The sequence below is a fragment of the Melozone crissalis genome, unplaced genomic scaffold (genome assembly GCF_028551555.1).
Source record: "Melozone crissalis strain CALT ecotype California unplaced genomic scaffold, PUWL_Pcris_2 ptg000013l_1, whole genome shotgun sequence".
NCBI classification, from domain to species: domain Eukaryota; kingdom Metazoa; phylum Chordata; class Aves; order Passeriformes; family Passerellidae; genus Melozone; species Melozone crissalis.
Genome location: NW_026535791.1, coordinates 44,251,787 through 44,265,316, shown reverse-complemented (window position 1 = coordinate 44,265,316; position 13,530 = coordinate 44,251,787). Strand labels below are relative to the sequence as shown.

Genomic DNA, 13,530 nt, shown 5'->3' with positions numbered 1-13,530 from the left:
TCACATTACAGAAGGTCTGAGGATTGGATTTTTCGTCGGTTGCTTGGTGTTTGTTTTTAAATAGAAGATGAAAACCTTGACTGGAAATTTTCTAAGGCACAATGACTGCAGATGTATATTTTGAAAGCTGTTGAATATCAAAGTAAGAAGATTACAAGTTCTGTTTTCACAGACCCAACATAATGCAGCCATTCATTAATGTATGAAAGGATGTGATCTGACTCTTCCATATGTGTAACTAGGGATCCAAAGCTGGCCAGATCAAAAAATACTCCTGCATGTGCAGACTGCTCCATCCAATCATTCAAACATTTGGCATCAAAACAATTTTATACAATTATGTATATCCATATGTCAAAGTATCATCACCATATCTCAAGTAAATTCTGCTGCTTTGAAGCTTTTCTAACAGCAGTACTGCTCTTCATATAACCAATACAATGATGTATCTGTGTATTTCCTCCTACTGGTTTGATTTCTTAAAGCTGCCTTACTGTTTTGAAATACCAATGGTTATATGAAAATGCATACCAATGGGTATGAAAATGGATGGATAGAGGAAACAAGAGGATCAGTCCTTGCCAGACACTGGAAGCTTTCACATGCGAGTCATTATTGCTTTAACTGGCAACCTGGCCAAGGGAAGCCAAAAAGCTTCATGCCCTGAAAAACATCCCCCCTGAGTTCTCCTGACAACCAGGAAGGGGCTATCTTTAGAAGCAATGCAATTTGACCAAAGCAGTGTAAAAACATTAGGACAATAATGTTTTAAAATCCATTTACATGTGAACATCTAACCCTCGGTATCTGTTTCCACTGCCTTTTTTAAAATGTTGTGATCTGTGTTAATACTTATTTCCTTGCAATTTTTGTACCTAAAATACTGCTATTCTAATGGACTTTCTCCAGAAAATATAAGAATTAAGAATTGTGATTGTCCTTTGTAACTGACTTGGAAATACTCTCCTAAAACAAATATAACTGTCACATTACGGTTTGAACAAAATACAAACTTAGGAGCCCAATGGCTCTGAAGTCTCTTCTAGACCAGAAACCAGTCATCAAAAAATCAAGTAATTCTAACTGAAAAGGAAAATAGGTTTTGTATCTAGCTGGACATTACCAATGTTGTGACATACAGCATTCAGCCAAGAACTATACCTTCAGGATGCTTCTAAATTTTATTTCACTTAAAGATATCATTATGTGTTACTTCAAACCAGATTTAATGAGCCAGACCACAAGTCCATCCAATCCACCATCTTCTCTCTAGCAGCAGACATGATGAGTAGGGAGTAGCTGCAGGGTATGCATGTAGGAGTATTTCCCAGAACAGTTTCCAGCCACTCTCAACACATGATCTAGGGATTTACTTCATCTACATACACTGCTGTTTTATTTAGTAGTCCATAATAGATTTTTCTTCCCTAAGTTTGTTTAGCTTCATTTTCGACCCATGTGTGCATTCATAGTAATTTGCAGGAAGGACTTTCTAAATTGAAAAATCCCAGCACCACCAAAAAAGCCAAGACAAACTTAAAAAAAAAACCTAACCAACAAACCAAACAGAAAAAGCTGTATATTATTTTTCTGTGGGTTAGATCCAGCTCACAGGTCTCCAGGACTGAAAGCACAGGTAGGTGTAATTCATTCTAATGGGAATAATTTTATTCTTCACATTTCAAAACAGTACATCTCAATGCATATGGCTTACCTTAATTAAACCTTTCATTCAACTCCTACTACCATAATATTAACAGACCCTGTTACTGTTTCCATTTTTATGGGGTATTTTAAATGATTATATGACAAGACACAACATTAGTAAAAAAAAAACCAAAACCCAAAGTCTAAGCTCATATCAAAATAAAACCTCCTTAACAAATACAATGAGTGCTGCAAGACATGACTACTCACCCACAGCTTTCTTGTACCTCCCTGCTGACCTGTTGGAAGCTCTAAATGGAGATCACCTCCACTGGAATACATTTCTACCACCTGAGGTAGACAACAGGAAAATGTCAGCACTCAACCTTAAAGGGATCCTGTTTACTTATCAGGTATTATCATGGGCGATGGCATAGGTTAGTGACTACTTGATCACTGGAATACCTTACAAATTCACTTTAATGCTGATATAGCCACTTGCTAGTGATACACTTTATGTGATTTCTAGAGCATTTTACTGTTTGTGAATCACTTAACAGAATCAGAATTTGGTTAGCTAAAGATATCAATCCTGCTCATATATCAGAATAGTTTCCAAGATTACATACTGGGGTATACTGAAACAACACTGTATGCTGTGCAACCCAGACAGAATAAAGCTAAGAGGTGTCACTGGATTAAAAGATCTGTTGCTTCAGTATTTCTCCTAATTACTAGTGAAGTTTAAATCTTTATTTTTCAGTAATAACAAGCCTTTTAAAAACTGAAATTTCTCTGGAAAATCTTAATTTAGGAAATTAAGAGATCAGCAACTATAATCTAAAATGTCTAGAACTGATTTGCATTTGAGCAGAAAAAAAAAATCTTGTAATATGAAATATATGACCTCAAATAGCTCTAAAGTTCAAACAGAATTTTAAGTACTACGAAAATAAACAAAATTTCAATTTAATACCATAAACAAGCATTTAATGATTTTTCTCTTATGCTCACCTGCAAAGGTTCACTGTGAGGGTTATGGATATTTATTATAGGAGAGAAACTGCTATTTACAGGAACTCGTGCCCCAATAAATGGGCGCAATCGATAGGGGTTCGGAACTCCAATGCCAAACACCTGGTTCAGAAAAAGAAACACAAACTTAAGTAGCTGTATGTAATTGTTACAGAGCCTAACATGCCCACCCATTTCAGCAATCCACCACAAAGTCTTTTTGATTATAGAATACTTATCATTAATTCTTTAAAACCAGTATCATACTAAAGCTCTGAAATAAAGAAACTGGTTTAGTTTGCAGCTAAAGGCTATTTCTCATTTCTACTAATTACTACTATATACACATTCACTGAAAAACAATCAAAAAGCTATCTTTTTTTCTGACCCTCTAGAATAGAGTGCCATAGATAGATACCAGATAAAGGCTAAAGAAATAGGAAATGTGCCTTTTATCATATCATTATGAAACTATCTATACTGGGAAGCATTTTTGTTGGTTTTGCTTGCAAAACATTGTCATGGTAAGAGCTATATTCTTTCAACAAAAGGATTTCTCTCATTTTTCACTTATTGGTCTCTCTCTCCTGTCTGAATTATCTTTCTGAATCTCCAGTGAGTAATTTTTTACCAGCTTAATGAATAACATTGTCTTGCCACCGGATCAGATAAGTAAAGGGCTAAAAGATGAGCTAGATCCCTACAATGAGCCACTAAAACAACACATGTAATAAAGGTATTGGGAGGATTTTAAATCCTATGTAATTTCATTGATCTGGCTTACAGTACTGCCCTACTGATCCTTACCATGGTGTATCTGCATTACAACAAACAACAGGGATGGAAACTTCTTCAACTGGGTTGATGGAAAAAAAAATCTCAAAACCAACAACCCACTGCTACTATGCAAGTATCCTTGGATGGCTATGCATCTCATAATAGACACGGCTTTGCCTGATTCACACTTCACTTTTCTGAAAAGTGTGCAATTCTCTTACCTGATAAGTAAATACCCCATGATTAGAAGTGTTAATAAATAAAGTGTTCTCTACATTTCCCACTACTCTTGCGAGGAAAACTACATCGAAGGACGTATTTCCTCCTGGAAGAATTTTCTGGAAAATATAAAAGCAAGCAAGCAGAGGGATAAGCAAAACTGTTTACTGAATAAACTACATCATGCAGATGAACAATAGTTTTTGTGATGCAGAAATCCTCATGTTATCCTTTGAGGAATACTGACGTTAGCAAGTCAACAGCAGATATGGAAAGAAAAAAGTAGAACTTCCAAATAAATGAAACGCATAATAAACTAATAAAAATAGCAATAATTTCAAACTATTATCTATTGCAGGATCATATTTAATTGAATTTTTGCACTGAATTCTGAATTTAGAGTTCGGCTTATCGAAAAAATATTTCAGACTGACAGTTCAAAGGTTACTGGAGAAATGCAACTGCTACAAGACTTCCATAAATGCAACCGGTTGCTTATCACAGACAGGTTCTCTGAATTCTTTCACATTTACATGGCTTTTGCTAAGCCACAGGTCCTGCAAACAAAACTGAAACTAGAGGACTCTATCTGACAGCAGTGTGGTTAGCAGTTAACCCTGCTGACAACATGCTTTTGAACGTGCAAGTTCCTGTATCACAATTACTTACAGCTCTAAGTACACTGGAGTAACTACTGCACACTAACACTACTTCACATGACTCAGAATATCCAGAAAATTTATAGGAACAGTCTGTTTCTGTAAGTGATCTGAGGAAATGTACTCACTTCAGCAACAAAGGAGACCTGCTGTTAAACCATCAATTATATATTTCCAACATAGTCAGGACTCCTTGCGTTTCTGTGCTCAGTTCAAATTTGCTCTAATATGAGATGAAGAACTGCAGTATTTAATACTTCTAGATATGTAATTATTGCAGTAAGTCACTCTTTTAGAGAAGTTTCCATTCAGATTTGAGAGAAAGAAGAAAAGCTAATTTTGAGAAAGTAAAAAACTTACCCTATTTTGGAAAAATGATGCATGAAAATGTGATGTTGTAGCAGATATTGATACTAATGTAATTGTTTCTTCTGAGCTAGGGTTATGTAGGTAAACTTTTTCCATTTTTGGCATTCCAACTGGCCTGTCAAAAAAAGAGAGAGAAAATATTTACAACGTGTCAGAAATCCAGACAATAAAGCATTGGACTTTTTTTGCATTACACCAGATAGGAGAATAAAAGTGATGAGCACTGACAACAGAGCTTTGCATTTAATGCTTTTCTCAAGTAACATACGTATATTGGACTTGTAAGAATTACTTAGTTAACGTACTTTCCATTATTTTCTTGCTTACTTTTCCTGAAGGTTAACCTAATATTGTATCATGCTCATGAAATTCTATTGTCAGATTTTTACTTCAGAATGAAAAGAAGCAGAGTTTTCTATTCCTATGCTAGAACTTCTAAATAACTATCTTAAGACAGGGTGCACACAGCAACTGAAAATAAACAGAACACACATTAGCCAAAAGTCTAAATGCAAATTTTTTTTTGATGATAGATTATAAGTTGTCTTACCCAGAACTTTTCTGGTATTATATTTTATAATACATTCTACAGAATTAAGTATGCAGACATGTACAGCAACCGGTATTTTATTTCTATATTTATTTGAATTAATACCTTAAGTAAAAAAAAAAAAAAAAAGGCTTAAGAAAAATTCTAGAATTTAGGAACCCTGAAAGATCAAAGTCCACAGTCAACCACCCAAGTTTTCAGTAACAAGACATGCTAACAAATTCATTTGACACAAGCTTTTGGCTAGTTTCGTTTTGCTTACAACAGCTGAGGTGACAATAGATGTTCCTGTTTCAGCAATTATTTTTCAGACTTTACTGTCTCTTCAGATTTTTTTTCATGCCTTTTAACCCATACATCCAAAGTATCAGCACCAAAGCACTAATAAAGCATGCAGTTTACAGATTAAAACTGCTGCATTTTGAATTCTGGAATTCAAAATAGCTAACTCTTAACTTTCAGGCTACATGTAGTCCCTGTAGCACTCTCTCCCCTGTCACTTGCTCCAAACACTGCAAGGACACCCAAACTACTGATAAGAATTACTACCTGTAGTAGCTGCAGTGATGATGACCAGAAACAGGCAGCTGTTCAGCCATCCTCAATTAACCTTAACAGACCAAATTAATATGTGCTACTGCAGTTTTTCAGCTTAGTGTGGGGTGTAGAATATATCTCAACAGATAAAGCAATGTAACTTTATTGTAAATTAAAGACTCTATTGAATGGAGAATTTAGTGACAATAAACACACTATGCCACAATTTATGAAGTGATTGTGGTTACAGAATCTCCTACGCATGAAGCAGATGCTAAAGACCATGTTATTAATTCAAAGACACAATTATTAACCATCAATAAATGACATCATCACTAACAAAAATATATCTACAGTCTGCCACTCTAAAACTCTTTGCTTGCTGAGTTCACCTAATTTCATATCTCTGTCAGCAAACCCTTCTTTCACTCAAAACATCACATTTTGACTTTTCTAACTTTACTAGTGACAGAGACCACAATTCCTCTCACCTTTCAAAACCTGTACAAAACCAAATGCCCAGGTTAAGCCCTAACAGAAAATACTTTCATCTCTTGCTAGCATACATGGGGACATCAGAAAAGGAAATAGTTTATCAGCTCTGACCTTTTGCATTAACTACTGTAACTGCTATACTGTTGATCAATGGAATTAAACAGTAAACCTATGCACCTGTTTTTTTGCTAGGAAAAAGCTTCCCAGATCAGAGGAATGCAAATGAGAGCCAGCCCTCCAAATTCCCTCATCTCTACCCTCACTTCCACCAAAAATCCCACCATAAAAACAAACATGCAAATCCACAACCAAGGAAAGTGTCTGCTGATAGGGAGTTACCCAGCACTCCCTGAATTACAAACACACTGCTTCAAACACTCTTTCAGTGACATCACTACAGATAGCCTTGAGTATTTTATCTGTTGGGTAACTAAGAAAAGCAGAAGCTTCTATACCAGTCAACATTTTTGCAGCAAATTCCTTGTTTAGACAAAGTGGTCAAGCCTTAAAGCACTACCCAGATTCTACCAACACCAACATTTTTTAAAAATACAGAAGAAATAAAACAGTCAATCTCCTCCAACACTGAAGAAAGCTCTTGTAGCCTGAAGATTAGCTGTCTGTTCTGTAGTTCTCACTACAATTTTTCACTCTCCTTAGTGGAAGACATGCTCCCAGTGCCTTAGTGCAACTCCTTTGCTTGCCACCGTGCAGTTGTTGGGTACTTCTCCCCACAACACGATTAGCAGCTCGTCAAGAAGGGGAAATAATCTTCCTACTCTGTAACAAAGCACTCACTCTTCATATGAGGACTTGACACCAAAAACGAGACTTAAACTGAACAGTTCCTTCCAATCACAACAGGAAGAAGAAAGAGATGAGTAGATTTTAATCAGTATATTACATATGAGTAAATGATGCGACTATTGTATCATCTGTGGTCTCTAAAGAGAAACAGCTATGTACTGAAAACTGAACATCAGAGTTGCTTCAGTGACACTTATGATGCACACTTAAGTGTGTGAAACATCACAAAGCCAAGAAAATGATCTTGAATGAAGTCACAACAGCAAACCACCAGTCTGCTTACATCAGAAAGGCAGTTTGCAAATAAAACTCGTTAGCCAGGAAATTGTTCCAATATTAACAATCTTTAAGTCCTTCATGTTTTTCCAGTTGTGAAAAGAAGGGACTATACATCTGTTTGAGAGGCTCAAATCTATAAAAACAAACTGGTTGGGCAACAGCCATGACCACCACCATAGCTCACTAATTTCATATTCCAAACTCAACTACCACAGTATAATTATAGGTAATAAAGGCAGAAGGCACTAAAAAGGAATTCTGATGTTAGGACTTTGTTTTACTTTACTCTTTTGCTGATAACTCCGATTTTGAAACAGTGAGTCCGGTATTACATTTGGTTGAGATACAGCTTTCCTTATATTCTTTAAGTGTGATGTTACACAAATATAAAGAAATAGGACCTCATAAACCTCACCTGTTTTTTCTGCAATTAGACATGGTAAAATCCAGGTAGGGCAATGCGCACCAGACACCTCTAATGAGCCTGCATACCAAGCAATAATCTCATAAGGGATGCTCTCCAAGCTGCAGATTATCAAACCACAATGATCAGCACAAGTGTGGTTGTAGCTGATGCCAAATTTTAGAGCAGAATTTCCCAGAGCAGTCACAGCTAGCATTTTTCATTGTGAGAAGCCGGTATAGACACCAACCTTCAGGCAAACATGAACTATCAAAGCATGTAAGATTTTGCTCCTGATTCTTTGTCCCTGCATAAAAAGGTTAATCTACACTGATAAAAAAAAAATCTGATACCGTAACCTAGACAAGAAGATGCTAATTAACAAGGGTGAGGCACCTGGTCAGATGGGTAAAGAAGCCTGTGTTAATGTTTTTACTGCTGCAACTCAACTCTTTTCAACGTCTGAGTTAGCACCTGCAGTGTACTGTAAGCATGTCCTTGTAATGGAATTCACTGCTCTTCCAGTGATCAAAGGTTATTTTAACAACGGAAGTAAGCTCCTGCAAATTTGGGGGAGATGAGTCCTTGAGTTACTGGCCCAAAACTGACTGGCAAAAATATGTAGCTACTCATTGTGAAGCAAATACAAATTTTATAAATGGCCTTTTAAAAGAGCAAATAATTTTTTTTCTTACTGCACATAGCTTAAGCTCACTTGATTTATGAAAACGGATACAGATCTATTACTGAAAAGAAAAATATATGAATACAGCAGATATATTCTTCCTCTTTCATCCCTTACTCTTTCTAATGAGACTGGAGAGAGAGATGAAGTCAATCAAAAGCTTCCTAGATACATTTTTAAATGCTGGGAATATAGGTAAATATACTCAATAGTCAATTCTGGTTAATTCCTCATACACTTGAGAATTTGACATGTTTTCCTCCATGTATGTTTTTCATTTAGCATCTTTGGCAAGTGCAGAGACAATTGTAAAACTTGTTGTCACACAACATATCAGAAGTGTCACAAGGGTTCAATCAGTATCCTGTCACACAGTATCCTATCAGACAGGGGTGAATAACAGATGCGTAGAAGGCAGAAGAGTAATGTGGAAAGCACAAAGTCATGTGCCCTGGACACTCTCCTAGGCTCTGGAACTTCCTGAACCAATGAAGGTGGTTCTCCAGCCAAAAGATCAGACTGAGCAAGCTCCAACAATAAGAACTTGGGTGTTGACTTTGTAACGTATCCAACTACTTTTAATTAAAAGAAACAAACGAGCTGGTCTTACAAGGTTACCTCCAGAGACTGAAAGAGAATGCCTTTTGTCCCTCATGCTGAAGAAAATGCTAGTTTCCTTACAGAAAGGAAGCCTGCATCACGTACAAAACCAGAGAAATAGTGAGTACAGCATTCTTCCTGCTACACACAAAACCGGTTGAGTGACACAGGCAAGTGGCTTCTTTACCTGAAGTTAAGAGCAGCTGAAGCACATACATTTGCATTCTCAAGCATGTCTCCAACTCAGAAAAGCAGAAAAAAACAGAAGGGTTTTGGTTTTGTATACCTACTAACCTATACATTGTTTGTTTCTTAGTTTCCAGATTTCACTGACTTTTAACAGAGAAAGTTCTTTGACATTAAGACTTGACAAGAAGTTGGTGTCAATGTAACATACTAAATAGAGCAAGCGCTCCATTTTAAGTTAGGAATCTAATGTAGATTCCATGCAACAAAATCACGCCTTTTCCAAACAGTTATCAAAACCACATATACAAGTAGTACAGTTTATCCAACCATATCACCAAATGTGATTGGAATGAATCTAGGAGTGTAATGAACTTTCAGCAGCATTGTGCAGTCTAGCATGATATGTGAACAAAACCTGAGGCAGATCTGGATGAAATGTCAATTTACTGTCAACAATTTCTCACATTCAGCAAATTCCAAGGGAAATGAAGTTTCCTTTAGCAACATTTCTTTAAAATTTCAACAATCTCAAACTCAGAAATTATAAGTGTATCAAATGTACTGTGTAAACATTTGGATGTACATTGTAGGCAACTTACTTAAAATGTAGGAAAAATAGTCATCTGAGTAAATTCTCTACTTGCTAAAATTCTTCACTATTTTTTATACAAGGGATTAGAGTTCATGAAGAAAACAGACCATTTTGCTAAACTTATATCAATCCTATGATACCTCAAGTAACTCCCGTGGCTTTAAGGATGTAAATATCTACTGTATATCTAGCAGATGCAAACATTTCATCTATAGCCCAGGAAAATTTCCAATAGCTAAATTGTTAACAATATAATTTCTCCATTCCCATGCTAGTCCTCCCCTAATTTTTACACCAATCAAGCCTTACAAGGATATAAATCCATTTACACTGCAGTACAGCATTCATGTTCACTTCACTTTCTAAATGCCCCCTTTTAATTTGTCTTCTTGTTCTTAGTTCATGTAATTAGAAGAATAACTGTAGGCAGTGCAATCTAGATTTAAAGGGAGGTATATTAAGATAGGTTTAAGACAGGCTATATTGCCCAGATTTTTACCCATTCTGACACTACCCTGTCCTTAAAGGAAAGCATGTCCCTTATGTTTCTTAGAGAAACATAAGGTCTCCACACCTGCAAGGTCTCAGTATTTGAACATTGCCAAGCAATTGCTTTCAAGCCCAGCTTAAGCCTTCACAGAATATCCTGCCAAATACTAGAGTTCACAAACAAGAAATATGAAAACATTACAAAAATCCCCTAACCAAAATACTTCAAAGGAAATTCAAAATGAGATAATCCTATAAAACTGAAATAAAGAACTTCAGAATAATGCCCTACCAATGAGAAAATTTTGTCTGAGAATGGGACCTCGCTCAAATTGAGTGAAGCAAGAACCTCCATTCACCACAGAAGAATATGTTAATCAAGGATTAAAATATTACTGTAACCAGAAGTATAATCTCATACATTACCTATCATTTCTATGAAACAGGGGCAGGATATCAACTTCTTCTAAAATATCTCCAGATTTAAAAAAAAATTTGATAAGTTTTACCTTGTATTGTGGTAGAATTCTAAAATACTCAATACACAAGTGCTCCAGTATAATAAGGTACCTCTATAAAAAAAATTAGTTAAAGAACTTAAACTTCACTTATGATACTGTCAGAGCTGAATTAACAAAGATGAAGGCAATGTATTGAGATCTGTGAAGATCCACATACTCCCACAAATGTGTGCAAGAACTGAATGGAAACTGCCCTGTAAAAGTATTCTTGAGCCTTCACCCCAGGTGGCAATCTATAAGATCTCTAATATGAAGGCCTGTTTTAAACAGAGAATGTCATATAGATAATTACTGTTCTGTCAAAATAACTTCTGAGCAAGCAACTCCCAAAGCTACAGAGAACAACATGATGATTCCTGTTTGTAGAACACCTCAGTTATTCCCGTTTAACAACAGGGGAGAGTAACAGTTTAAAAGAGAATACAAGGAACAGAATGCTGGTAAAAAAAGCCAGCTAGTTGTGGAGCTGCCTTTAGGTGTAAGGTTTTTTTCCTGTTTTCTTTAAAGCTCTAAATCTCCGATACTGAAAATGTTGCAGAATTTGTTTCAGAAAAATATTGGTGTTGCTTCAGAAACACAAGAAAGAGACTTACACATTAAATACCCAAATGAGTATTCCACACTTAGATCAAGTAGTCCCCTGGCACAGTGATATGGGAGAACCTGCCTCAGTTCTATCCCATTCCCAGAGGCTTAATTAAGAGAACATTTGGGATCTCTTCAAGTGAGCTAAAGATTTGCATATCCTAACATACAGCATGCATTTATTTTGATAAATGTGAGATTACCTGGACTACCTTCAAAGTGATAGAATATTGTCTGCTTTATATTAAAACAGCATTAAAAAAACTCCAACTGTTATAAACCAGAAGTAGAAGGCCATTATTGTAATCTCATCTCCAGGTGGAATACAGGAAGTGTGTCTACAACACATATTTATCAACTTAATGCTGGTTTTGATTTTCTGAGATCATTAGATAAAGTAACTTTTATTAACTATTCTTCCTGCTTAAGTTGACATGTTTTTGAAACAACTGATTAAACCCACATACTTGTAGCACACCAAAAATGCCACAGGAAGAATGGTTTGACTTACAACTGAAAATAAATATTAGATCTTTCTTTAGCCTGGGTATGATACATGTTGACAGCTCAGCATAAACATGAACTTGGAACAAGTTTGCTCTACTATATGCTACATGCTACTTATTAACAAAACACCTCTTGGGTATAGTACTTATTCAGAAACTAAACACACATTTTATGCCTTTTCTAAAATGCATTAATAACAAAGACAGAAAAAACAGAATTTGAATGTGAAAACCCTGTCTGATTTAAAAGGCAAAAACTCAAAAGCTTAAATCTGCATTATTTGACTTCGAGGTGCTTGGCACCTGCAGCTTGTTCCCACCATAAGGCTGGGTTACTCAGCATTTCTCAGAGTTGGTTCACAGATTTTAAACTTAACTTTGGGGCTCCATATCTAAACGTTTTTGAAAATTGCTTTTGGCAACTCACTTAAGTTTTAAAAAATCACAAGAGGATTGCTGCCTGAGACTAGAACCTAAATGACAAAAGATTAATTAATGATATACAGCTACCAAAAAAACTCACCCAAACCAATGAAGGAACACGCAATGAATCAAGATCTAACACACAGGTTCCTTATTTTAACTGACAGAATGCAGCAATCCCTCAGTGCAGTTTGCATGTATCATACAGAGCCATTCCCAAGTAAGAGATCTGTGCTGCTTTTAACACTGTATTAGATTTATACCATTTCTTTAGTACCTTTAGCTTTGACCAGAACAGCTTATGTAAAAGGCCAAAATATGATATAGAAGGACTTAAAGTATTTATGGTACTGTCTTGGATCTACTTGTAGTAAGGGAGAAAAAAATCATCTTTGGAAGTCCACAAAACAAAAAAGCACATGTAGCTTTCTTCAAAGCATAAGCATGCAAATGCTAGATAACCTTTAAATAACCTTTAGATAACCTCAGAGAACATCAAATTTATTCATAGAAAAAGGTGTATAAAATACATTCCCAAAACCAAAGTCTAGAATTACTATGAACTGAAAATTTCTACAGTTTTTAAAATAAACTAACCTAAACTCAAATCAATTGGTGAGTTTACAATAGCTCTAACAAAAAGCACACTGCTCTGTAAGTTTGAATCCATACTGCACTCACAAAAATAATTTATTAACTATAGCCTACTTTTCTTGTAGCAGAGAAGAAGCAGAGTAGGGCTTACCATGAGATATTTTGCTATTCAGTTCAGAAACTGAATATTCTCCTACCTAGGACTGGTTACTGACATCAGGAAGAAAAACAACAGAATCACACATCAAAAGCTAAAAGAAATTTTGAAGGAAAATGAGGGGGCAGAGCGACTTGCTCTGTCTTTAATCGGAAGTAAAGCCACAATTTTGTTAGACTGAGTACAAGTAAGTTCTGTAAAATGAGGCATTTTCATACAGCTTTGTTATTTAGTGACATTTACACTGGGGTTTTTTTGTATAGAGGTGATTTCTGGAAAGCTACTCTGCGCAACCAGAACACAGTTATGGCTTCTCCTCTTTCAGATAGACACAAGTATGCACCATGTCAGTACACAGGAGCTTCCTTGCACAACTCCACAGTCACACTGCACAGCAGTCTTTCCAAAAGAAAGAGGTACTACATTTTTATTA

General features: G+C 35.9%; 1 protein-coding gene across 1 annotated transcript in view; it reads right to left on the bottom strand.

Annotated features, from left to right (window-relative positions):
* Positions 1 to 13,530, bottom strand: part of TMEM131 (transmembrane protein 131) — a 93,693-nt gene that overhangs the window by 42,047 nt on the left and 38,116 nt on the right. Inside the window, 4 exon segments of the mRNA XM_054271685.1 lie at positions 1,918 to 1,998; positions 2,662 to 2,784; positions 3,660 to 3,776; positions 4,677 to 4,800. Coding sequence (XP_054127660.1) covers positions 1,918 to 1,998; positions 2,662 to 2,784; positions 3,660 to 3,776; positions 4,677 to 4,800 — 445 coding nt within the window.